Source organism: Canis aureus, chromosome 7 (assembly GCF_053574225.1).
Source record: "Canis aureus isolate CA01 chromosome 7, VMU_Caureus_v.1.0, whole genome shotgun sequence".
NCBI classification, from domain to species: Eukaryota; Metazoa; Chordata; class Mammalia; order Carnivora; family Canidae; genus Canis; species Canis aureus.
Genome location: NC_135617.1, coordinates 52,077,783 through 52,105,102, shown reverse-complemented (window position 1 = coordinate 52,105,102; position 27,320 = coordinate 52,077,783). Strand labels below are relative to the sequence as shown.

Here is a 27,320-nt window from a genome sequence, read left to right as displayed (position 1 = left end):
GAATGAGGTGATGTTTCTATTAAGACTTGAAGGTTCTGCAGAATTTAGCCCATCGAGGCAGGAGGCAGGGAATATCATGTGAAGACTAGGGGCAGAAAGGTATCTGGTGAGTTCAAGAAGCCAAAAGGCCAAAGTGGTGGAAATGACATTGGTAGGGTGATAGTGAGACATCAGATTGAAGAAAAGAGGGAGCAGCCAAGTGATGTAGCAAGTTGAAGATCACATTAAAAACAAACAAACAAAAAAAAAAAACAACAAAAAAAAAACCGGGGGCTTGGGCAGCCCTGGTGGCCCAGTAGTTTAGCACCGCCTTCAGCCCGGGGTGTGATCCTGGAGACCGGGGATCGAGTCCCATGTCGGGCTCCCTGCATGGGGCCTGCTTCTCCTTCTGCTTGTGTCTCTGCCTCTCCCTCTCTCTCTGTGTCTGTCATGAATAAATAAATAAAATCTTAGAAAAAAACAACTGGGGGCTTGATCCTAAAATTGATAAGATATTGCAAGCTGTTATAGTTTGGGTTCCCCTGAAAGCAGAGCCTGAGGCAAGGACTTGGGTATGGGTAGTTTATTTGGGAGGTGATTCCAGGAAGCCAGGGCAAGGAGCAAGGAAACTGGGAACAGAGAGATGGGAAATCCATTAAAGGGCATGTTATTGAGATGACACCAAGGTGTACAAGTGGGGCTCAGTCCTGGTCTGGGCTGTCTACAGACCTATGCGGAAGGTCCCCTGGTTGAGTCTCCCATGTGCATTTGCAAGAATGGGGGGGTGCTAGTGGTGGGTACAGAACTGTAACTTGCAGCACACTGAGGTCAAGTAGGACAGGCGATGAAGTGGGGCAGCAGGGACACAGTGTTTGGTGTAAAGGATTTTAGACAATCAGATTCATGTGTTTATTTTTTATTTTATTTTATTTTTTTAAATTTTTTTTTAGATTCATGTGTTTAAAGTAATCCTTTCAGATTGGAATGGAGAGGGGTGGAATAGAAGCCAAGGATCCTACAGAGGAAATTATTCTAGTGGTAAAGGTGGTAAAAGATAACGGGTTGAATGGTAGGTTAGCAGGGAGAATACAGAGAAGTAGGTGGATCAGATAAATACATAGAAGTTGGAATCTACAGGTCTAGGTGGCCAATGCTGGGCATACAGAGGGAGGTCAGAAGGATGTGCAGGTTTTGAAGAGATGGTAGTGTCATTTATCAAGATAGGGAACGTGGGAGGAAAAATAGGCTTGGGGTAAGAGAGAGGGAATGGTGAATATAAGCTCAGTTTGGGATATAATAAATCTGAAGTGTCTGCAGGGCATCCAAATGGAGATGTTGAGAAAGTGACTGGATATAGGTGGTGTGTCAGGCAGGCCCTGAAATGGTCCCTGAAGATTCCCACCTCCTTGTATTCAGAGCCTGGTATAAGGCCTCTCCTTTAATGACTTGCTTCTAACCATTGGAACACAGCAATCTGAGAGGATATCCCTTCTGTATTAGTTTACAAAAGCAAAATGATGTGACTTCCACCTTGACAGAAGCCTCTCTCATTGCCTTCACGACCCCCCATCTTGAAGCAAGGTGCCATGTTGAGAGCTATTCTTTGGAGAGGCCCACATGACAAAGGACGGAGGACAATGTCTAGCTAACAGCCAGCAGGGAACTGAGGCCCTCAGTGTAACCACCCAGGAAGTACTGAATGCTACCCACAATCATGTGAATGAACCTGGAGGTGGATCCTTTCCTAGCCCAGTCTCCAGATAAGACCTCAGCACTAGCCAACACCTTGATTATAGCCTCATGAGAGACCCTAATGTAAAGAACTCACCCAAACCCTGCCCAGACTCCTGACTCACAGAAACCATGAGGTAATAAATGGGTGTAGTTTAAAACCATGAATTCCTGGGGTAAATTATTAGGTAGCAAGAGGTAACTAATACACTCGGGTTGGACTCAGATTGTAAAGGGGAAGTAGAGTGGGGAGGTGAAGATAGTAGTCCCTAGACCACCACCTGTGTGAATGATCCAAATCAAGTCACTTAACTTCTCAGAGTGTCAGTTTCCTTTCCAATAAAATGTTTCTAAACCTTTTCATTACTACGTCACATTACGATATGACAGTTTGGAAGAGGACTAGTGTCATATGCAAATCTAAAGTAGGAATGTGTTTAAGACCTCTGACACGAACATTCCGGAGCCAACAATCATCTAGCCCACAGAAATCAATGTCTAAGACTTTCCTGTATGCCTCCTACCCACCCCCCTACCTTTAGAAATTTTCAATAACGAGAAATGCAGAGGGTAGAGTGAAAACGATGTTGACATTGTGTTGTTGATGATGAATTGATGTGAGTGAAGAATAAAACTTACTTTTTAATGGCAATCAGTTCCCCAGACTCAATGCTTCGTCCCAGTAGGACGGAACCATAGGTTCCATCCCCAAGTTGCTTGATTGTTGTGTATCTATTCATGGTGTGCCCGCTCAGGCTGGACACTCATCTCAGGGCCGAGGCGGTGCAGTCCTGCAGAAGCAGCAGGCCTCCCCAGAGTGTAACCAGATTTTTCGATGGCAGCACCAGCACAAGGTATTTAATAGAACGTGACTATCTCCCAAATACATATTTTCAAAGATCAGTCTTCTGCCTGTAGAGAAAAATGAGAGACAAGAGTAACTGCTAATGTAGATTTTGTGTATTTTTATTGTCTAAATCAAGGGTCAGCAAACAATAACCCTCCCAGGCCACCACCTGTTGTTGTGAATAAAGTTTTATTGGAACACAGTTATGGTCATTCATTTGCATAGTGTCTATAGCTGTTTTCATACTACAAAAGCAGAGTTTAGCAGCAGTGTGACAAAGACTATATGGCAAAAAAAAAAAAAAAAAAGACTATATGGCTTACCTGGGTGGCTCAGTGGCTGAGTGTCTGCCTTTGGCTCAGGTTGTGAGACTATCCCTGGGGTCTTGGGATAGAGTCTCGCATTGGGCTCTCTGTGGGGAGCCTGCTTCTCCCTCAGCCTGGGTCTTTGCCTCTCTCTCTGTGTCTCTCATGAATGAGTAAATAAAATCTTTAACAAACAAACAAACCTAAAAAATTTATCATCTGGACCTTTATGGAAAAAGTTTCCCAACCTCTGGCCTAAATAATGCTCTTTTTAATTTTCATAAGATGAAAGATACCATTCTTGGAAAGTGAACTTGTCACTGACTCAGAAATGAATCAGTTGCAATTCAATGCTTTTCTGCTGACCAGCCACTGTGGGCAAACACTGCATGAAAACTATGGTCGACAAAAATTGCAGAGCTACAAAAATCTGTACTAAATATACTGTGTTCTGTGTATTTCTGCTACAATTTACAATGTAACAAAGCCAAGAAATGTTAAAATTAAAGTTCTCCTGATACAGAATTTACATATGATCCATGAACTATTTGTGGCTAAGCATCAACAGTATTATTTTTATTACTAGACATGCAGAAGCTAAACAAAGAACAACTAATTTCTTAAGGTCTGTATATAGGGTGTGCCCTTTTTAAAGTCATTTAGCTGTCTTTTCTTTAATAACAAATCATTGGCTTTTGCAATTTATAGAACTGAGTCATTCAGTCTGTCTATAATAAAGAAAATATAGCAATAATTTAAGTGATTGCAATGCTTAATAAAATATAAATGCTAAAATAAAAGTAAAGTTTTTTTTGTTTTTGTTTTAATGTAAGCTCTATGTCAACTGTGGAGCTTGAACTCAGACCCTGACATCAAGAACTGTTGCATACAATATCAACTGAGCCAGCCAGGCACCCTGAGCAAAAAACAGCTGATAAAATAATTATCTGAAAAATCAAAAGATCAGAAAACACTGATTAGAAGTATGTGATGTTCTGCATCTAAATCCAGTTTACGCACCTTGTCCTTCCAGAAGAATTCCAAATAAATGAAGAAGGAAAGAAGGAAATAAAAAATTCACTATTAGGCAAATACCACAATAAGATCTGTTGCAGACAAGAGTCACTGATGAATGCAAATATTAGTGGATGAATGGTTGAGGAGAAACAAGGTATTTACATAGTTTATTGTTCATTTTTTTCAAAGATCTTAGAGTCTCAGGACGGGGATGATGGTGGTGGAGAAACAAGGTATTTACATAGTTTATTGTCCATTTTTTTCAAAGATCTTAGAGTCTCAGGATGGGGATGATGGTGGTGGTGGTGGATCCCCAGATATGTTCTAGGGGATGACGGTGGATTGGCCAGATATGTACTAGCGAATATGAACTAAGATATTTCAAGTCAGCTTAGGTTTCAGGGACAGGATGTGGGAGAGGTTCAAGGGAAAGTCCCCTAGCTTCCAGCAGGGTCCATTCCATCTGGGTAAGGGAGGGAATAAGTAAAGTCTTCACAAAAGACGGAGCTTGAGAGAACAAGAAAAGAAGGTGTTTTGTAAGGCAAGGCATTCTAGCTGTCCAAGGAGCAGAAACAAAGGCATCAACTCAGGAGGGAGGGGTAAGGTGGGAGCTTGGAACAGGAGAGAGAGAAAACCCCAGAGTTTTGTTTGTGGAGGGCCTCAGATGCCACTTTGAAAAACATAGGCTTCAGCTTGATCCTGTACCAAAGGAGACAAAGTGCTGCAAAGGACATCATTGGGCCAATGGAAAGGACTGAAAGACAGATGGTAGATTAGGTAAAAGTATTGCATCTGTATTAAATTTACTGAAGTTGATATCTGTCCTGTGGTTCTGTAAGAGCAGTCTTATTGTTAGAAAATACACCCTGAAGGGTGTATAAGTCAAGGACCATGATGTATGCAATTTGTTCTCCAGGAGGTACAGTTAAAATATTGTGTGCATGGGAGGGAATGATGTGAGGGTAGAGAGAGGGAACAAATGGGGTTAAATGTTAACAATAGGTAAATTTGGGTAAAGGTATATGGGTATTCTTGGACTGTTCTTGCAAGTTTTCTATATGTTTCTAACGTAAATTATTCTACATTAGAAGTTTAAAAAGTTATCAAAATGGTAAAGGAAGAGAATCTTTAAAAAGATATATATCTTAAACATTTTATTTCAGCTTAAGACATAAAAGTGTAGATTTATTCGATAAAACCTAACATTAGAACATACATCATGGCTGTGTCTCAACACAACACAGAAAGAGTACTTGAACCACAACATAAGCAATTTTTAACTCTGGGTTTATTTTCCCCTTTTTCTTCTTTTTCATATCTATCTCTACCTGTTTTTGATATGACCTAAATGATTTCTACATCATTCATGATTTCATTTTCTAACAAATTAAAATTCCCAAACCATTGTTGTATGTCATCTTCCTAAAAATCACTGGTACTTTCCTTGATTTGTCAAATAGCAGCTAATAAATCACATGATTTAAAAAACAAAACAAAACAAAAAGGAGGCTTTCACCTAGAGGCAGTGGGAAGTTAATTTTTTTTTTAACTTGAGAATAACACGATTAGATTTGCATTTTGTAATCTAGTTAATTAGAATATTTTTCTTAATGTCCAACTAAAACTTGCCTGTTCTAATTTAAGCTAATTTCTTCATGCTTCGTTTTTTGGTAAATATAAAGAAAGTACCCCACAAAATTGTGTGTATACATGAAATTAGTAATCAAATGTGTGTCTCTCAGCCTTCTCCCGCATTAATTACGCAACCTTTCCTCATAAGACCTTTTTCCATTCCTTTAATTATCTTTGGCATTCATCTCTGAATCCTCACACATTTCTCCATTCCCTTGATGAGCTGTGGTGACCAACCTTAATAATGATGTGCATTCCAGTAGCATGTGGGCTCTCCCCTACCTTTTTTATATTTTTGCAATGGCATTATATTACTGATTCATATCTATAAATTATCAATCACAGAAACCTTTCTTTGGTAGTTATGTCTCACTACTTCCTCATCCAATTAAATTGTATAATTGGGACAATGCTTCTAGATTATCATTGAGAAAGCCATTTGTGAAAGAATTAAGAACTTTAGTGAAGTCAAGATAGAATGAGTCATTCATTTAACATATAGTCATCCTAATAGCTTCTTATTACAGTTTGTCAAATTATCACAGAATGAAATTTGATTACTCTAGAAACATTTGACTCTCACCATGCCATGATAGCTTTTTAATCTTATGTTATTTCAGGTAATTACATAATGATTGTACAATAGATCAAATTGGTGTCTCTTCAGGCACTGATGTCAGGTTGACAGTGCAGAATTTTATTGCACCTTTACTAAGATGCTAAGCATTATGCAAGGCTTTTGCGGCACACAATGAATAAGATAAGTGTCCTTTAAATAACTCACAACTGACGTGATCATGAAAAATGTAGAAAGTACTATGAGACTATAGTAGAAAGAGCAACCAACTCTTCAGTGGAGGGAGGGATCTGAGAGAAGAGAAGAGAGGAGGTAGTACTAAAGTAGTAAATGAACAAGGTTTTATTAAGCAGAAAAGGAAGAGAAAGGAATTATAGATGGAGGAAACTGCGCAAAAGGTTGGTGGTACAGACCTCGGTGTGTTCATGAGAGGGCAAAAGTCCAGTGGTTGCATCCATGGCTGAACACTAGAATAGCCTTTTAACAAATACTATTGCCCAGACCCCACCTCTAAGGGTCAGGTGAGGGGTGGGGAATGAGTTTCAGTAGTTAAGAAAGCTCTGCAGGTGATTCTAATGTGTAACCAGACTGCGAAGTATGGGCCTAGGGCATAAAGACTATGGAGAGAAGTAAGGAAATGGCGGGAAATGCCTAGAAACTCAGGGTGGGGGTAGGCCCATGTGTGAAGAAATATATTCATCATGCAGGAGTTTTGGTCCTTACCCTGGAGAGGGGAGTTCTCCAGTATTTTGAAGCAGGGAAACAACATGAGGAAGATACCTTTGGAGACCACATAGATGTTAGGATGGAGAGACTACAGGCAGAGAAATTAGTTTGGAGGGTTTGCTGTAGTCCATATGATACATGTTGAAGGCCTGTACAAGAGACCTAGCCTACATGACTCTCAGATACAGGAGACACATGTTTGGAATAGGGAATGTATGCATATATGTTACTTGGACAAGGTGTAGAGATGATGGGTTCTGCTTCCTGAGGTGTAGGATTTGAGGAATGTACAAAACCTCTCATTGCAGATGCTCAGTAGACAGCTACAAGTAGTTTTAAGGTTGTTTAATTTTCTCCAAAGATAATACATTATTGGAGCTCTTATGAAGAGCTCAGCATTCAGACAAGGTTGATCTGCACGACTCTGATCATTTCAACTTTGGACGACAAACTTCAAGAGAGACATTAAAGAACATAATAAAGGGCCTAAATAAAAGCACCAGAAGAGTAGCTGAAAGAATATTTGAAGTAAAAGAGACTTGGGGAACCATGCTCATTGTTTCAAGTGTACAAACGGGTATAAGGGAAAAGGATTAGTTACGCTATGTCTGGATCCAGAGAACAGGACCATGACCACTGTCTGAGCTTTCTGGTCTCTGGTCAATTATTTCCCATATCAAAAAAATTGCAGTGGCATTATTCAAATTAGCATTACACAAGAAGCATCAGTCCACCCACAGTCAATTCTGGGCATATCCCAGCAGGAAGCAGTTAAATACATTTGAGATCGGTATTTTCAGTTGTTCACCACTTTTGTGGTGGCTCAAATATGATGACTCATGTCATAATCTGAAACTGAACAAAAACCTCACTGCTACTCTGGGAAAACAACAGGGCAATGGACAATGCTGTAGAAAAAAGGGAGAGGCAGTAGATGCCACTGCGGATCTACCCAATAGCAATGCTGCCCTTCTTGCTTAACTTTCAAAACACTATTTATATTCAGGATCCAACATAATCAGGGTTGGCAGCCACCTACCACAGCCCTAGGGCATGAACTGTGATCACTCTAAGCCAAGCTAAGCTATTCCACCTCCCACTAAAATTTGTTTAGGAATGGGGCTATGGCTCTTACTCGTAAGATGGAAAGGATGGTGAGCTGGTAGGAGAAAGAGAAAGGCTTCTAAGAGGGAATCTCCTGCCTGATAAAGACAGCTGACAAAGAGGTTGCCCTGTGTTTCTGCTTTAAATAAACATAGTTGCATAAAACTCATATGTAGGTGTGAGATAGCCTTCTAGTGACTATGAGAAATCAACTCTAAAGAGGAGAATCCTGTCTGCTAAGAATGGATAAAAACAAAGAAAGAGGCTGAGTCTGTGATGATACCACTGGGCTGCTGCATGATCTCTGAAAATATCAACCTTAGATTTCTCATTATAGGACCTAATTAAAAATCTTTGTTGCTGAAGCCAATGTTAGATATTCCATCAAGTACAGCTGAAAGCATTCTGGATACAGTATACTAAGGCTACTCTGACTTAAGAGACTAAAATTCAAAATTCCATCTATACAGGAGGTAATAGGTCAATTAATCCATTAACCGATTGAACTTCTGTAGCTAGCATGGTTTTGAAAACTGAAAGAGGAATAGAGTTGGAGACAAATTAGAAGTAATTCTGTTAGCCTAAGGTAAATTTTCTATCCACCAGGATCTGCTTCCATTTTGCAAGAACAAATGACTACAAATCTTGGGGTGAAATAGGATGAGTGTCCAAAAATGGTCCTGGGTGTCACTCAGGGTTGCCTGGACAACTAGCCAGCTGGGACTGGGCTTCCTTCTTCTCCCCAGTATTTATCCAAAACCAACTTTTCTTAGGCCTTGTAGGTCCCTCCATGGTAGGCAGATGGTTTTCTCAGACAAGTCCTCTCTGTAGGTGGCACCTAAACCCAGATTCTGCAAATCCTCTGATAATGGCCCAACAGACAAGACTGTTCTGACACCCACGAGGGACCCAGTCTGTATGCTACTGATAGTGAAACATCACACGGAACAAGGTAGCCTCAGTTAAAAAGGCAGCCAAGGAAATCATAGAACTCTCAGTCCGAGTTTTAACAGGAAAGAAGTTTCAGCATACTATTGACTATTTGTACTGTACATTCTTTGATGCTGGAGAGACATCTATATCTATGGAGTCAGTTCTTTAAAAATGGTAGACAAACATCAAATGTGTAAAATGCATATGTGAAATAAAAAGTTGGGTATTGCAGTGTATTTTATTAACTTGGCACTTTGGAATGCTCATTTAGAACAAAAACCATTAAACTATGTTTTTAACTGTAGCTAACTCAAGTCTCAACTCAGTATAAAAATAAATCACAGCCATGTCATTCTGGTTCCTCTCAAGCCCATCATGTTGGCTCCTTTCCACAACATTGTGTCTGTATGTCATTCTATTGAGACCTCAGTATATAAGTAGAAGACAGTTTCTACTTTTGGATTCCTTACGATTGGTAAAAATTTTACAACTTTTTACAATTTGGTAAAAAAGGCAAAAGTATGGTCTTTCCCATGGTTGTGAGGTTTACCCACATTTATGTTGCATAATATAGAAATATGTGAAATATAAATATATTTTAAAGATTTTATTTATTTATTCATGAGAGGCAAACAGAGAGAGGCAGAGACATAAGCAGAGGGAGAAGCAGGCTCCCTGTAGGGAGCCTGATGTGGGACTCGATCTTACAACCCTGGGATCTCGACCTGAGCCAAAGGCAGGTGCTCAACCACTAAGCCATCCATGTGTTCCTGAAATATATATTTTTATAGAAATATGCAAATATTTAGGGGCATCTGGGTGGCAAAGTCAGTTGAGCGTTGGACTCTTGGTTTTGGCTTAGGTTATAATCTAAGGGTTCTGAGATTGAGCCCTGTGTTGGGCTCTACACTCAGCACAGAGTCTGCTTAAAATTCTCTCTCCCTCTCCCCTTCTTTCCCACTCCTTCTCTTTCTCTCTCTCTCAAATAAATATTTAAATCTTTTTAAAAAAAGTATACAAATATTTATTTCAGATACAGGAATAAGTATGCTCAAAAAATTGAAGTAGAACAACATATTACACAAGTGAAAAATTATGCACACAGCACTATGCTTAGTTCTGAGTAACAAGATCCAAAGAGCTGAGGGAGGTGGATCTGGCCTCTAGGCCTTTCCCTCCTAGCTAGGGAAGTGGAATATACACAATGACTAGGAGACATGGTACTTGGGGTCGGTTCCTGGGAGGGGTGGAGACCACAAGGATGCTACAGGTGTACAAATAAGAAATCATTTTGTGAACCACTGGCTAATTTCTCTTACTGAGGACATGCCATTTACCCATACACTAACAAAAACCAATCTTTGAAAAAAATACAAAAAGTTTTCCTTACCAGCTCTATTAGTTTCCCACAACTGCTGTGACAAACTACCATATACCTGGTGGCTTAAAGCAATAGAAATTTATTCTCTTACAATTCTGGAGGTCAGAGTCTGAAATCAGTACTGGGTTTCTCAGTGGGCTAAGATCAAGGTGTAGGCACTTCCTTCAGAGGCCCTAAGGGGGATCTCTTCCTTGTCTCTTCCAGCTTCTGGTAGCCACTGCATCCCTTGGCCCTGGCCCAGTCTCTGCCTCTATGGTTCCACAGCCTTCTCTTCTGAGTGGTGTCAAACCTTCCTCTCCTTCTCTCTATAAGAACTTAAATTTCCATTTAAGGCCTACCAGATTATCAAGAGTACCCTTCTCACCTCAAATTCCTTAATTTAATCACAGCTGCAGTCTCTTTTGCCATATGTGGTAACATTCAGAGGTCCAGGGACCTGATACCTTTGGGGGATATTATTTAGCCTATTACTCCCCAACATAAGGCCCAAAGCCTTTCACACAATCATCTGAATCATTGAGCAATGCTTTTCATTCATTTAAAGTTGAGTGTTTTAGGAATGGAATCAGAAGTCTGTGCTTATTTACCCAATGAACAAGGGCATTCCTCTTTGAAGTACAGAGAAGATTTCTAATTTTGCAGTGGGCAAGACTTCACAATTCTGACTGAAATCCCTGAATATATGACATTAGCATATGGAGAATCCATACTGTGTAGAACAGGGGTTGCAAACCAGCAGCCTGAGAACTGAATTCAGAGGTATGCTTTGAGTCTATATTTAAAAATAGTATCTCTCATATAAAAATGAGATCTAGGGCTTCTCTGGAAAAACTGAAGAGCTAATAACAGGATCTCCTTAGCTTTCCATGGTAATAAAGAACTAGAGAAACATCACCATCTTTTTAGAATGAGCAAGGGTCTCCATGCTCATCACAATCCCCAACCTGCCTGTTGTCCCTAAACGGTTACCACAATGGTTGCTAATATTTTTAGTTGTCATTTATTTTTGTACCTTTGCATCACTGGTTTCACTGGAAGAAAAATATTTGTTTCTTTTTTTTTAACTTTTATTTATTTATGATAGTCACGCACAGAGAGAGAGAGAGGCAGAGACACAGGCAGAGAGAGAAGCAGGCTCCATGCACCGGGAGCCTGACGTGGGATTCGATCCCGGGTCTCCAGGATCGTGCCCTGGGCCAAAGGCAGGCGCCAAACCGCTGGACCACCCAGGGATCCCTATTTCTCTGTCTATACCTCTACCAAAAGTGACAAAGTAAAAGCCTGAAAACTGCTCATGTTTGAAGAAAAACTGGAGAAGAAAATAATTTTTTTTTTTTTTTAAAGAGAAGAACATTCCTTTACTGTTTCACAAGCACATATCCAGCTTCTCTGAGTCTTTTACATTTCTTCCTCTGCCTCTGACAGCATTTGAATTCACAGCTCCAGGTACAGATCTCCTGAGAAGGGAATGGAATACAGCAGCCCATCCTTTAACTTGGGAATTAGCTAACTTGCTGATGGGCAGTATTCTAAATACTGCTCTGACTCTAAGAATTAACTTGGATAAAGCACTCACTAGAATTAATCCACACTTAGCCTCCTAATACATCAAATAAACCAAAAGGATAGTAATGATAATAATTTAAATACTTGATAGGTGTACAGTACTATCATAAGTGCTTTGCATATATTAACCCATTCAATTCTCAACATTCTACCAGTAGGCACTACTATTACCCCTATTTTACAGATAAGGAAACTGAGGAAACTTGCCCTTAGTACTACTGTGCTCACCAACTCCCCTCTCGCCAATTTTCTAGATAAGGAAACTGAGACATAGTGACTTGCCCAAGGTTATATAACTAATAAGTTATAGAACTAAGATAGGAACCCTGGCCGACTGCACCAAACTCAAAAGAAAGGTTGCAAAAGATCCAAAGATCATGAAATCTTTTGAGGATCTGAGAATGAGAGGAATTTAGAAGCACTCTGTAGCTCAAAGTCCAAATATGGAAACCAGTGATGTAGCCATGGTCTAGTTGGCCTCATTCTGCAATCAAACATCAGGGAACCCAGCAAGGGACCTCACCAGCACTGACTGTCTACAATGGAGGCAAAGTGAATGCAGAGAAAGAGGGACTGGGTCCCAGTTTCAGCTCATAAGCATTGTCACATAGACTGAGCTCACAGGCTTGTTGACTGCTTTTAAATAGCAAATGATGTAGTGATGTTTCAATGCCTTTACCTGTCCTGCAGAACAATCACCATCTCCTTGATTTTTGTGTTTTTTTTTAAAGAAAAAGTTTTTATTTATTATTTTTTGAATTTATTTAAATTTTTTTTTTTTAGTAATTTGTTCTAAACATGGGACTTGAACTCAAGACATCAAGATCAAGAGTCAGTTGCTTTACTAACTGTACCAGCCAGGACCCCTGCTTCTTGCGTTTTTAACACTGAGTATCAGGAGCTGGCCTCTGCCTTAATCATGAGACCCACCCGGGATAGGAAACCCTGACCACCCATGCTCATACCACTTGGTCAAAGTCACTGTTGTTGGGATCATTTAGTGTTCTTTTAGTATATATATATATATATATTTTTTTTTTAAGATTTTATTTATTTATTTGAAGACAGAGAGCACACAAGCGGGGCGGGGGCGGGAAGCAGAGGTAAAGGGAGAGGGAGAAGCAGGCTTCCGGCTGAGCAGGGAGCCCAATGCAGGGCTTGATCCCAGGATCCTGAGATCATGACCTGAGCCAAAGGCAAATGCTCAACTGACTGGGCCACCCAGGCACCCATGTAGTGTTCTTTCTAAAGACACTCTTTTTAATTCAAACAGAATTAATTTTTCTGTGACTGTCACATATTGTAGATCACCCAAAACCGTTATTCTGGCAAAAGCTGAGATGCTCTTGATACATCCATTTTTTGCAACACATCTAGTCTTTCGATGAACACTAAACAGAAGTCTTTTCTCCCACAACGCTACTTGATACACATGCAATATGTTCTGGGTCCAATTTCTTGATTTTCCTTTACAGAATACAAAGCACAGTATATAGAGAGAATGGGATATAAAATATACATCATTTGTAAGGCAACAGTTTGATCATTTAAATCACTACTCTGAGTATTTGCTCAATCTAGTCCAGATCACATGGGTAGGGCCACAGACACCAACCCCTGTGACTCAGAGTACCTCTCAGTCCTTAGGCTTACTTTCCATGAAATTGGGACATTGGATTTGACGAACTAAGGTGGTTTCCTGCTTTAATGATGTGTGATTCCATGACTCCATGTCAGGACTCAAGTTAGTCTTGTCTAAGAAAAAAACCAGACCAATGCTTCCATTTTTGCCATCATGCACAAAAGCTAGCAAAGGGAAGGTTGTAGCCCAGAGGGACCCCGTATGCTATACGACATCTCTCTTTTAGAGTGGGACAGTACCCTACTGACACAGCCAGGCCCCCAAATCAGAATCTACGTCTTCCCTTCCCTCTTAGCCCAACCAACTCAAACATCACCTCAAGAGCCTTTCATTCCAACCTGTAACAACGGACCCAGCTAATGGCTCTTTCCTCAGCCACCACAGAACTCTGTCCCCACCTCACGGCCAGCCCTTCCCTCTGCATTAGTGGGGACACTCACCACACTTCCTTCATCTCTGTGTCCTCACACCTCACATTCTATTTGCACACAGTAGGCATTCATTGTTCGAATGGTCAAAATTTGAATTTTAGTCTTTGCTCTCTATTTCCAGTACCACCCTTGGTACAGGATCTCCAAACACAGTGCCATTTCTTCATGTGCAAAATAATGATAATCAATTTGTTTGACCTGACCACAAATGCTCTGAAATTCTAAGATGAAAGAATAGTAGATGCCATAGAAAGGCTAATGCAGGCTGGCTGCCAGGGGCCCTCCCACCACAACACTGGAATTCCTGTGTCTCAGGGAATCACAGAAAGGCCCCCTTTCTGTTATCAGATCAAGCCTTAGGCCTTCGGGCAAGGGCATATTCAATGAACACGGAAATACAGCTCTATTTTGCTTTCAGTCTTTGAAACAAATGTCATGGTTTCTCTGGCTAGGTGACATGGGGAAAACCTTCCTGCGATCCGCCCCAAATCCCTCCCTTTGGCTTCAATCCCCAGTGGAGGCAAACAACATCTGCTCATGGCCAGCAGCTCATACTGGGTATACCCTGCTCATTCACAGCCTGGAAAACAGGCTGGAGGCAAGGGACAATGGTAGTCCATTCTTCATTTTGAAACTTGGATGGTCATGGAATAAATGTCACAATCACTAATTTTTTAAGAGAAGAGGCAGAAAATTGTGCACAAACTTGGTCTTGTCTGGGAACTGCGGTTCACTGGCTCTGCTAAATTCAGACCCTTCTGAGCTGCTTTTCTTGCTCAGCCTTAATCATTTTAACACTGAAACTCACCTGTCCTCATAGGAAAGCTGAATTATGCGCAAAATCATCAAATGGCCCTTCTATGGCACTCCAGAGTTCCATTTTATTTTATCCTGTAGGTAATTACACATCGGATTCTAGGTTCTAATGTGTCATAATTTCACAAGAGTTAAGCTAATACTGTTAATTTACTTCAAAAGGGTTCTAAAAATAGTACATCTGTGTTTATATTTTTCTCTCTGGGGCCTACTCTTTCTGCTCATATTCATTTCAGCAAAAATGCTTCTAAGTACTTGCCTCTTGGATTAGGGATCCTTTCTGCACTGGGGACAGCAGCTAGAAGGCCAAAAGAACTTTCTTTATATGGAATTTGCTTTGCTTTTACCTCAGCGAAGGAGTGCATTAAAGATGCCTTTGGCTCTTGCATCAACTGGAGAGAGTGGAAAAGAAAATTAGGTAGCTGGTGCACCTCTGCTATTCCCCAGAAACTGTTCCATGGCTCTCCCTCCTCCTCCTCCCTCAATCCCACTTCTGAGCAAAAGAACTCCTTCTGCACCAGGGTCCTTAATACCATGAGAAGGATCCACAGCTTCTATTGCTTCACCTACAGTACCAAAAGGGCACTCCTGTCCGGAGCCAAAAAAAGTCTTCAGTCACTTGTAGATTATTTCTAAATGAGGGCACATCACTAGCAGTGGCTCAGGCAGACCGTAAAGAACTGAAGTTAGTGTGAAATGCTGAAGAGCTAGAGGAACAATACCTTTACCCTTGACTCATGTGAAAAACTATGGATGAGCTGCGGGCACAGTTCCCCCAAGCTTAACAATATTGCTGTCAAGGGATGCCTGCGTGGCTCAGTGGTTCAACGTCTGCCTTTGGCTCAGGGTGTGATCCCAGGGTCCCGGGATGGAGTCCTGCATCGGGACTCTGCATGGAGCCTGCTTCTCCTTCTGCCTGTGTCTCTGCCTCTCTCTCTCTCTGTCATGAATAAATAAATAAATGAGTTAATAAATAAATAAATAAATCTATCTATCTTTAAAAACAAAACAAAACAAAAAACAATGATAGCTGTCGAGGGTGGCAGCAGTCAGAGCCCAGCTGCCTGCCTGATTGCCACCTCGTGATTGAAGTGGGGGGGCAGGGTTGGGTGAGGTGAAGATGGGGAGAGTGAATGAGAACATATATGAGAACATGTATCTCTAGTGCTGGGCAACTATGACAGCACCTTTAACCCAGGAGCTGATCTCACTCAACGGAAGGTGCTTCACTGTTATGCAACAAACAAATCAGTAAGACACACCAAAGAGGTAAAGGCTTAATATAAAAATAAAATAGGGCAGGGGTCAGCAAGCGTTTTCTGTGCAAGGCTAGTAACTACTTTAGGCTTTGAGGGCTATGTCTCTGCACAACCACTCAACTCCACCAACGTAGCACCAAAGCAATCATAGAATGTAAATAAACGGACTGTGTCCCCATAAAGACTATTTAAAAAAGCAGGGAGCAGGTAAATTATGCCTACAAAGCACAATCTGTCTACCCCTGAAACAGGAAATCTGCACATAAACAAACATTTTAGCACTCTCTATGTAAGCCTCATGTACCCTGGGCTTATAGGGTTAGATAAACTGTGCTTCTCCCAAGAATATAAATGCCTTGAGGGCGCAATTTTTATTCAGTTTTTAACTGTATTCCCAGCACCGAGACAGGGATCAGGCATGCAGTTGACACAAATCAAAATAGTTGCTCACAATAGACATTTGTTGAAAAAATAAATTAATGAATGAGCACATTATGTGTCTGTAAAGGATAATTTTGACTATTGGTGATTTTTCTGTACCATCAACCCCATTCCCACTGCCATTCCATCCCCTTGTGCCTCCCTTCTTTGCAAAATTGGACAATTATATAGGGACCTGGGCAAAAAATTATGAATCCTTTAAAAACTTTTTAAAAAAGTTTTATTTATTTATTCATGAGAGATACACACACAGAGAGAGAGAGAGAGAGGCAGAGACACAGGCAGAGGGAAAAGCAGGCTCCCTGTAGGGAGCCCGATGTGGGACTCGATCCTGGGACTCCAGGATCACACCCTGAGCCGAAGGCAGATGCTCAACCACTGAGCCACCCAGGCATTCCTCCTTCCATAAATTTTATACAAATTTATGAAAACACTTGCTTTTTTTTTTTTTAACACTTGCCTTTTAATAGCTAGGGTAACATGCAGGAATATATATCTTTTTTCTCACTCAGTTTTATCTAAGTTAAATCAATCTTTAATAAATTTACTTGCAGAGCAAAGGCAGTGTACAAGAGGCCAAAGGCATTAATTATTATCTTCTGGGAACTACAGGTTCATACAGATAGTAACTTTTGTGATATGGTCAAATATATAGTTGGACGTTACAACATAATACTTTACCCTTGGCTCTGGGACATTATCTTTCATAGTAACCATAAGGGCAGTCACGTGTTATCAGCACTTTATCACAGGTCATATTACACCTACAGAAAGGTAAAATATGACTCGCATTGATCTTGTCTCAGAAATATGGGGGATCACAAGTTCTTGGCCATCACTGTACATTTATCAAGTGGCTGCCAACAGCCCTGGCCATGGTGGAAAAAGTACCAAAGGAAATGTGAGGCACTACTGTGGCCCTTCTATTTTAAAAAACTGAGTTAAGACAACAAACCTAAAACTCCAGAAAAATTTAAAGTATGATAATAAATAACCTAGTATTAATCCATATAGATTGAATGCTAAGCTTGATAGGACCTAAATTCAACATGGATATAGCATCAGACTTTAGACTACAGAATTTGATTTTTTTTTTTCTATAAAGGACCTTAATGATGATCCAATACCTTCACTTTACTGATGTGATCTAGAGACCCAATTAATACAAATAGAATCTTTGTTATCTTCAGAGTAGCATATTTTTTAATGTGTGAATGTAAGAAGTGTTCTAGTAGTCTTTTAAAAGTATTTATAAGGGCACCTGGGTGGCTCAGTGGTTGCGTGTCTGCCGTCGGCTCAGGGCGTGATCCTGGGATGGAGTGCTGCATCAGGATCCCCTTAGGGAGCCTGCTTCTCCCTCTACCTAGGTCTCTGTCTCTCTTTGTGTCTCTTCTGAATAAATAAGTAAATAAAAATATTTAAAAAATAAAATAAAAGCATGTATATACTTTTGCAGAAAGTATATAAATGTATAATTAATCCTGAACCACATATTTAAAAGAAGAGGGGCAGATAATGTGCTTTCTTCAAACTCTGAGACAACTTCACCCATCCACACATACAGGGCTTGATCTCACCTGCACAGGTGAGCCCGACCACAAACACTCTTTCTATGAAGGTTTCGACTTTCAAAGCACAGTGAGTCAGTGCCTGACTCACTAGTGCAAGGACACTTGTTTCCTTGCAAGGAAATAAGGAATGGAAGCTTTCCACTTCCATTGCCATCACAATCCAATACTGGATTGAGTATTTCCCTGGGATCGGCTGAACAGCAGTATTTTCCTAACAAACATCACACAGCACCTCACTAGGTACAGAGGGGTTAAGCGTGAATGTCCACATCAACTTTCTTTACCATCTTGCAAAGACCTGTGCTGCTGCTTTTACTTCTCTGGCTGCAAGTGAAGACATCTCTGATTTCTTCAAGCCATAACACTCAACACTGTAATGCAATTTGCCCCACAAAATGACTTGCTTTACCAAATTGCTTTTATGAGGTAATTTTCCAGAACATACATGTATTGATAAGAATAGGAGAACTGTTTCAGGGTAAGCACAGTCACAACCTAGGATATGGTTGCATCATAACCCCCAATGTGTGTGTGTGTGTTTGTGTGTGTGTGTGTGTAAGCTGTCCTGCGTACACCTCTGCACATTCTCCCAGCCAACCACATCAGCCACAAGCATTGAGGTCTGCTGAGAGGAAAGTTCTAGTCCTCCAGTTGTTGTATACCCCTCTAGGACACTGGTTGGCAAGGACCGTCAGTGAGAAGATTTATGGTTTAAGAGAGCCCTAGTCACAGGCTGATAGATCAACACACACAGAAAGGTCACTGTACCCAGAATTCTGACAAGAAAGCACCGGGCAAGAAGTCCTGCCATAAATACACTCACACATACCACACGAACAGAAAAATAGAAGGGCTAGGTACCACTCCAATTCAGCAAGATCCTGCAAAATGAAATGAAGGAGCTTTCTGCAAGAGAAGCAATGAGAGAAAACACACACACACACACACACACACACACACACACACACAACTAGAAGGCAGTAGTATTCCTGGCAAGGTTCAGCTGGAAAAACAGCAACAGATCTCAGAAGCAGAGCTGTAGCCAGGAATAAGCTCAGCTTAAGCCATGTTCAGTAATGCCAGGATAACACTCCTGGAGGATTCAAAGACGGGCTGCCCTCTCCTCTGGGCCTCCAAGCTGAGCCATGACCTGTAGTCTACCACAAGTCACTCAACAAATACCAAATTCGTCCTAAATGTTCCAGCCCCTTGAGTCACTGCGGAGAGAAGAGGGGATTTCAGTCAGGAGGATGTCAGGCACTGCTGAGGCAATATAGACCATCTTCACACCACCCACCACATGCTGAGGAGACATTTCCCCTCCTTTCAAATGGTAGGAGAATCCCACAAGGCCACAGGAGTAATAAGTGGAGTCAGGCCCTGACCTCAATTCTGATTCCAAAGCCCAAGACGTCACATTACTACCCATAAACTATGGCTTCTGTCCTAAAGAGGCTTAAAATAATCTAAACCAATTAGAGATCAATACAGCCAATATAATGAAGGATTACAAACAAGTATCTTAAGATTTTAAAGAGAAGAGAGGGGAGCCTGGTTGGTTTAGTCCGGGGAGATGTGGGAGTCTTGATCTCAGGGTCATCAGATCAAGCTCCATGTTGGGTGTACAGATTACTTACAAAAAAAAGAGAAGGGATCCCTGGGTGGCGCAGCGGTTTGGCGCCTGCCTTTGGCCCAGGGCGCGATCCTGGAGACCCAGGATCCAATCCCACGTCGGGCTCCTGGTGCATGGAGCCTGCTTCTCCCTCTGCCTATGTCTCTGCCTCTCTCTCTCTCTCTCTCTCTCATAAATAAATAAAAAATAAAAAATAAAAAAAGAAGAAGAGAAGAGAAATAAGTAGTTAGAGAAGACATTAGGGAAGAAGGAGGGTGTGGGCTCCTTCTCAGAGGATGGGTAAGATTTGCCCAGGGAGAGTAGGGAGGAGGGTGGGGGTTTCTAGGGGAGCAATCTGAGCAGTGACACTGCAGTGGGAATGAAGCCATCCCCCTTAACAGGACAGCAAGACCAAACTGCATAAAGCATGGAGATATAAACTGAGCTGAAAATAGGATTTAGATAGGAGGGGTGAGGCCTGATTATGAAGGCCTTGAAAAATCAGGCAAATTATTTTAGACTTGTTACAGCAAATGGAGAGGAACTAAAGGTTGCAAGGCAAGGAGAGAGTTGAGGAAGTGATAGTTTAAAAAAATTAGATGGACAACAAAGGCTGAAGAGACCAGAAAGAGGAGCATCTCATTCATTCATTCATTCATTCATTCAGCAAACAGACACTGAGGGCTTATTAAAAAAGCCACGCTTGGGTGGCCAGTAAGAGGCTGCTCCAGTCTGCAGGAGAGGAAGGGTGAGGTTCTGGATGGAGGCAGGGATCTGTATAAATCACGTTTCAAAGGTCTTGATGACTCACTGATATAAAGAATGGAGGAAATAAAGGAAAGAAATGGTTACAGATAATTCCAAAGGTTCAAGATTGACATGATTTCCACCTTTACTAGAAACCTCAAAAAGCTCTGCGAATAAAACAATGAAAGTACAAAGAACTTTTATGATGTTGAACAGAAAAGGAAACCCGGCAAAAACCTGTTCTATATCCTGCCAGCTCATTTACACATAGTCTGTAGGTAAGAAACTTCAGTGAGAAAAACCACTTCTGTGTGACTAAATGCTGCATTCCCTTGACAAGAAGCACAGACCTCTGCCTCCTCAGACAGGCTCCATCAACCCTCCACTATATCCCTCCATCATCTAAACTAAACCGATCTCATTAAGAAACCTGGCTGCTCACTCCTGCCCAGCTAACAGCTTTGACTTTGGAGAAGGGGCAAGCCAAAGTGGACAGGGTGGGAAACAGAAAGTTGGCACGGTCGGTGTAGGGTGCTGGACCTTAGAGAGGAGGCAATGGTACAGGATATCATTTTAAGTAGAAAACCCCAGCACTGGTCTCATTTCTACACCCACTTCCAGGACGATCACTGGTCCTCAGATAGGCAGGAAGGCCTTAAAGATTCCTTACCAAATTAAAAAAACAAGAAAAAGAAAGAAAGAGAGAGAGAGAGAGAAGGATTCTTTACCAAATTGCAGCACTTTATCCAGAAGTGATTTCGTATGTGCATATCTATGCATACATTTACTCCGAGTATGGCTGGTATACGGTTAAGCACAAATTCTTCTTAATTATTTATATGCTGATGACACAAATTTCAAGCTCATTTTAATGTCACATTCAGCAACAGTACAATTCATTATTGAGGCACATCCCGAAAGCCTACTCACTGGAAAATGCAAGAAATGAAAAGTGTAGCTATCAAACTTCTACTGCTACAAAGAGTGCTCTGGGCAACAAACAAACAAACAAACAACAACAACAACAACAAAACCAAAAACAAAATAACAAAATCACACAAGAACGCAAGTCCCAATACCTTGGAGAAATCTAGACTTGCATGCACAATTCAAGGCAGTATTCTCTCAGCATAGCCCAGCTTTGGCAAAAGCAGATCTTTACTTGATTGTAAGTAGGAATGAATACTTTTTTCTGCGGAATGATGCCTCCCACTACTTTTATGTTTAAAAGTAAGACCTCTCAATGGTAGTGTCCAAGTCAGATTTGAACAGGCACATTACAAAAGAAACGGTTGCTCTGGGTGGGGGGTGGAGGGGGGGGGAAGAAACCCTCTAACATCCGTCTCATTACATCTACTCAGGTTAAGAAGAAATCAGAGCAGAAAAACAAAAAACAAAAAACTGAAAAATGGTTGCACATACATGGGTGCGGATTCCTGCTAAGACCCCATATGGGACAGCCACAGGCCTAGTCAGGGAAATTCTAGGAACAAGTCCTCCACATCCCAGTTGGAAGGGGCTTCCACCTGGGCGGGGGGCTTCGCCGGCCGCAGCACCGGGAGGTAAACACCCCCCAAACCTTCCAGACTCCCGGCCATCCGGAGTTTCCACGCCGAGAGGGCGAGAGCCACACGACGGCGGAGAGAAACTACAGCCCAGCAGCGTCCCGGTCCCCTCCCAGCCCCGGCGGGGGCTCCGGGCGGCGGGGGCCCCGGGCGGCGGGGGCTCCGGGCGGGGGCCCCGGGCGGCGGCGCCTCGGCAGCTGCAGCCCTCCGCGCCCCGTGACAGGTCGCCCCGCACGAGCCCCTTGCCTCCCGGGCCCCACTTACCGGCGCCGCGGACGCAGGCGGGGGCCCGCCCCTGCGGTGAGCGCGGCTCCTGGGCGGCGGGGGCGCAGCGGCCCGGCCCGCAGGGCACCGGGGAGGGGGGCGACCGCCGCTAGGACCGGCCGCGCGGTCCGTGCGGGGACGCCAGGGCGCTCCGGAGGGTCGCACGGGCCGCGCGGCGCATGGTGGAGCAGCAGGAACCCGGCCGCTCTCCAGCCTCCGGCAGAAAAACAAACAAAAGGCAGGGAGGCTTCTAGCGGGGACGACCGGGCGCTTTCCCTGGGAAAAGTTACCCTGCAGCTCCCCTCGCCGGCCCTGCGCGTCCCTGCACCGCGTCCCGGCCGCCGCGGCCGACCGAGCCCGGGAGCCGCGCACCCGCCGACCACCCCGGCGCCCCGCCCCGCCCCGCCCCGCCCCGCCCCGCCCCCGCCCGGCCCCACTCACACGCCTTTTCTGCAGGTCGGCTGCATCCGGCATCAGGACGTAGAGCTGGAGGCCGTGCACACGGGTTCTGAGGACGTTTCATTACAGGCTGATGCTCATGGTGAAAAATCTTCTCCCCCGGCTTCAGCAAACGTAACCGGGGATGCACCTTGTCAATGAAATCAATGCCCCTGAAACGTTCCGCTCCAACATGGGGTATGATGGCAGATGGTGTTGGATTTTCCCCGCAATAAAATACATATAGATATACTTATATATATTTTATTTTTCATGAAAACGCAACGGATTGCCTGGGAGGATTCATTGGAACTTGAAGAGTTTTATAGGTAGCAACTTCCGTTTGAAAGACTGGATTGTCACCCAGGTGGGAAGCAGACTAGATAGTATCTAATGCAACAATTGTCCTCTGTAACAAGTTATATGCAATCTAATACTTGCACTGGTGTGTTAAACACACTCACTTGTGTCATAAATTATGTTGTAGACAGTACCTTAAATCATTCATATAAAGACGGTCCTGAAGTGACTTGAAAAAAAAAAAAAAAAACTGCTTCAAGCCTCCCCCCCTTCACCCCCAACCCCGCATTTAAATTTAAACGATTGCCCCAAGACTTTCTATTTTTCAGAACTAGTTTAATGCCCATAGCAGAGGGGGCAACTTTACTTGGAGGCATCGTAATCATTTGGGGGCTTATGAAAACATTGCTGGGCCTTTTTCCCAGAATTCTGGTGCTGATGCTTTTGGTCCAGGGAACCATATTGCCCTAAGCAACACACTTTTCATCAATAAAGCAATAGCCCATTTACACATTGTGGGTCTTTCTCGGAGTTTAAATTTTCCAGCTCATCACCATATCGATTTTCTCTCCTTTTATTTTTGAATTCTAAGAACTCAAGGCATTTTTTTTTTCCGTAAAAGAATCTATATCAAAGACCTGAATCCCTCACTCTTCTTCCTCCTATTGAAAAAAACCTGCAAGATGCAAGATTTCCCTTCCCAAATGGGAAAGATCATCTGGCCTCTTGGCAAATGTATAACATTGATCTTTGTGTTTACCTATGTAACACCCAAACCATTTGGCAAACGAAAATTGAAAGTCTTTATCAACGAAAAGAGAGAGAGAGACAACAGGGGTAGCCTAACAAATTATATACTGCTCTGGTGAAGAGTGATTTTTAAAGTATCTAAAATTAACAGTTTTAGTCAAATTCAGTTGTCCATGCAAGTCTACCCAGCAAATAGAGGGACTCTCTTGGTCTACCTTTAGCAAGGGTCCACTGAGCTAGTAAATGATTTAGGTCAGGAAAATTATAATCCTGTAAATATAATATAATAGGATGATACAAACCTGAGGTGTAGTGGATACAGCAGGTACTGGTCTAAAATAGAAAATTAGTAATTGAAACATAACAGCAGTTTAATAAAATAGGTGCTTAATTTATCCTAATTATAGGATACTAATTATTATTTTATTAAGCTTTATTATTAACTAGAATAGAAGTTATCTGTATTAACCAATATATCTTAAATTAGCAAACAACATGTTCAGTGAAATTGAGTAGTTCTGAAAACATTTCCATCTACCTCATTCTTCATTTGCAAAACTGATCTTTCGTGTTTGTGAATCACATTTATCAATCTCCGGTTATAAATCCTTACAACTGACCCCCCCCCCCCCCCATTTCAATTGCAAAATCCAATTTTAAAGAGGTCTTGGGAGGAAAGTCAAGTTTAAAAGACTTAAGTTTCCTTTAAAAATTAAAAACTTAAATTTTTTTGGCCTTCGTTAAACATGAAGGTACTTTTTCTAGGTGGCCGATTTGGGGGGCAAACAAGGGTGGATCCTAATAGTTAAAAATAGCTGGGCTTCCTTATTATAGCTCACCATTTTGCCATCTTCCCCCCCGCCTTTTTCTTTTTTACTATTTTTCTGCTGAACGTACTGCATTTCTAATACCTCCAGAATATAATAGTGGATAAGAGGTTTAAACTCAGTGGGCTCCTTGAACTAGCGTCTTGGAAATCTGATCACTGTTAGTACCTGACGCCTGGTAGAAATCGTAGAAACTCAATGTTTGCCAAATGAAGATAAGAGCCTGTAAGAGCCTGTAGGTTTTCACAGAGCATACAAACTTCCGTACTGAAAATAAGGTAAAATGTGGAAAAATAATAAATTGCCTGATAGATTAGAGTGTCTTCTTAGGAAACAAAGTCGGGTGTTTGGCCTTTAAGAGGTGGGACTAGTATCGCAAGTAAGTTCCGGCGCTCCAGGCGGAACAGCGGACTACAAATCCCAGAGTACATCGCGGGCGCCGACGCCGCAGAACTGGCGTTTCAGGGCCTTAGGAGCCTCAACGTCTTTACCCCATTGCATGATGGGATCTGTAGTAAGACTTGCCTCGCGGTGTCACTACCCGCCTCCTGCTTCTCTCCTAAGCCTATCTTTTCCTCAACCTCCAGATCCATGCTTTCAAAAAGTTTAGTCATTGTAAGAGCCTGTGACTGTAGTGGAGTTTTACTGTTTCCCTGCATTCCTGGCATGGGACTCCAGACAGAACCCCCGAAAAGCGTGTTAGCGACCTTACCGAGCAGCAAGTGGATGCTCGACCTAAGGCAAGTTTGCGTTAGGGTCTCAACCCTAAATTTGAGTCATAAACGTTTTTTTAGATAATGTTTAGATAAAGTTTGCATTAAGGGGGTCACTGCGACACATACGTGGGCTCAAACTGGGGTCGGCGAAGTGGGGACCTGACGCAACGCCGCCTCGCAGGCAGGAGGCCGACGGCCCCGATCCCTCCACTAGGCAGCGCACGCGAGGCGGGGGTAGCAGTGAGGCGCACGCGGGCGGCGGCGGCGGCGGCGGCACTGCGCATGCTCAGTGCGTCGACCCAGGTTTCTGCAGTAGAGGGGGCAGCTCCGCCGCGGCGTCCGGGGTTTCCAGCAGCGCCGACGCTCGGTGCTCGCACGGTCCTCGGCCTCGGCTGGCAGCGGGCGTCCCTCCGCTCCGCGACTTCCCGGCCGTCGCTCTAGCGCGCCCGGATCTGGCCCCCTGCCCCGCGAAGATGGCTGCCGTACGCCGGGCCCGCAGTTACTGCCGCTGCCTGGTGCGCTTCTCCGACCGAGAACTCTGCTAAGCCCCGCTGCAGCAGACGGGCAGGAGTAGGCACCCGGACGCCCAGCGCACCTCCTCGGGGGAGCGGCGCGGAGGGGGCGCGGAGAGCCCCTCGCCCGCGGCCGGCTGCCCCGCCAGCATGGTAACCCGGCAGGGGGCTGGGGGGCGGGGGGCCCAGAGCGGCGCGAGTGCGGCGTGCAGAGGGGTCGGGCCTGGGAGGAGCCCCGAGAGAGCGGGAAGTGGAGCCGAGGAGTGGGAGCTGCTCGGCCGCCACCCGCCGCAGGGCCCTCGGCCTGAGCGGGAGGCGAGCGGGTGCCAGCCCTGACCGTGGCCGGGCCCCGGCGTGGGGCAGAGCGGGGGTGCGGGACGGCAGAGGAGGATGCCGCTTGTTGGTTGGCGGAGGACACTGAACCAGCCTTGCCCCTCTCGAGGGGTTTTATTAACAGCGGTGAGCATGGGTCGAGGTGAGCCGTTGCAGCGTCTGAAATCGGCGGGGGAGGGGGGGGAGGACGGAATGGGGAACCTGGCAACCCCACACACTTGTTGATTCCTAACCCCCCCCCCCCAACACACACTCCGGAAAGCGGTACCAGTGGAGAACGCGTTCAGATCCTTTAAGGAGCACCTGGATTTAGGACGCACCTGCCCGCTGGCCCTGCGGCCCTGGAGGTGTGCGGTCTCACTCCGTAGCAGGGAGGGCCTGAGCAGCGTCAGCGCGGTCCGCAGGAAGACAGACGGAGTTAAGCTCCAGAAACCGACGACGCAAATTCCGCGGGACGATTGCATGCTGGAATCTTGTGGTCTCTGCCCTGTGCTGCCTTTCTTTGGTTTTGAAAAAATTTCCTCTCTGAGAAACTCATCTCTGGCTAGGATGAAATGAATCGAGTGTGAAGTGATACCAACTACTGAGTTCATCGCAGGCACACAAATATTTATTGAATAAAGGGATGGCTGAATGTATTTCATGAAGTTAACCTGGAGGCTAGAAAAAGCAGTAATGGACTGTGACCTTAAGCTTTCAGAAGTAGTTTCCCTGATCAGGATTAAACACTTAACTTTTTTTTAATATTTCATTAATCCCATGTGTAAAACAGGAGTAAAATGCCAGAGACACGAACTACTCAAGTGAAAGGTGCTGTTTAGGTCGGACTCAGTTGTGAAAATCTCTGGGTGACAGCTGGGACCTACTTCTTTCAAGTGGTATTTGAGTTGGCAAAATGTAGTAATACCCCTAATTTGATGTCTTTGTACTGCCAGAATTAAAGTCATAAAGGATTAAGAATTCAAGAATAACACAGGAACTCAGGGGAGAAGATGCTTTCTGTATCATAGATTTCTCTTTTTTTTTTTCCCTTGAGGTATGCTCTATGCGTCCACATGACTTTTTATTTGTTGATTCAGGCAATTTTTTGGAGCACTTATTAGCAGCCTGACATTGTGCTAGACCCCCCCCCCGCACAACATTAGATATTTGGTATGACCAAATAAATCTCCCAAGGTGATTTATGGTAAACTTAACCATAGAATGTCAGCTATGAAAAGGGACCTCAGAGGTTGCCACATCCAACGCCCTCTCTTTACAGATGTGAAAGCTGAGGCCTAGATAGACTTTTACCATGA

The 27,320-nt window shown here is 43.3% G+C and overlaps 2 protein-coding genes and 1 long non-coding RNA gene across 4 annotated transcripts in view; all 3 read right to left on the bottom strand.

Annotated features, from left to right (window-relative positions):
- The window catches only part of CILK1 (ciliogenesis associated kinase 1), a 37,244-nt gene extending 34,657 nt beyond the window's left edge, over positions 1–2,587 (bottom strand). For both annotated transcript variants that reach the window (XM_077903651.1, XM_077903652.1), the window contains exon 1: positions 2,350–2,587. In XM_077903651.1, coding sequence (XP_077759777.1) covers positions 2,350–2,450 — 101 coding nt within the window. In that variant the 5' untranslated portion in view covers positions 2,451–2,587. The remainder of the gene's footprint in view (positions 1–2,349) is intronic.
- LOC144317365 (uncharacterized) lies at positions 2,350–22,471 on the bottom strand. The gene is made up of 2 exons (XM_077903653.1): positions 22,147–22,471; positions 2,350–2,622 (listed from the first exon to the last, which is right to left on the bottom strand). The coding sequence occupies exon 2, from the start codon at positions 2,597–2,599 to the stop codon at positions 2,480–2,482; it is 120 nt and encodes a 39-aa protein (XP_077759779.1). The 5' UTR covers positions 2,600–2,622; positions 22,147–22,471; the 3' UTR covers positions 2,350–2,479.
- A 121-nt stretch (positions 22,472–22,592) lies between these two features.
- On the bottom strand, positions 22,593–25,385 carry LOC144317361 (uncharacterized). The gene is made up of 3 exons (XR_013383328.1): positions 24,630–25,385; positions 23,937–23,967; positions 22,593–22,735 (listed from the first exon to the last, which is right to left on the bottom strand). It is a non-coding gene; the product is annotated as an uncharacterized LOC144317361 (long non-coding RNA).
- Positions 25,386–27,320: the final 1,935 nt, after the last annotated feature.

Bases quoted from the DNA above. Each gene is read 5' to 3' on its own strand.
- LOC144317365 (XM_077903653.1), bottom strand. From the start codon at position 2,599: ATGTATTTGGGAGATAGTCACGTTCTATTAAATACCTTGTGCTGGTGC.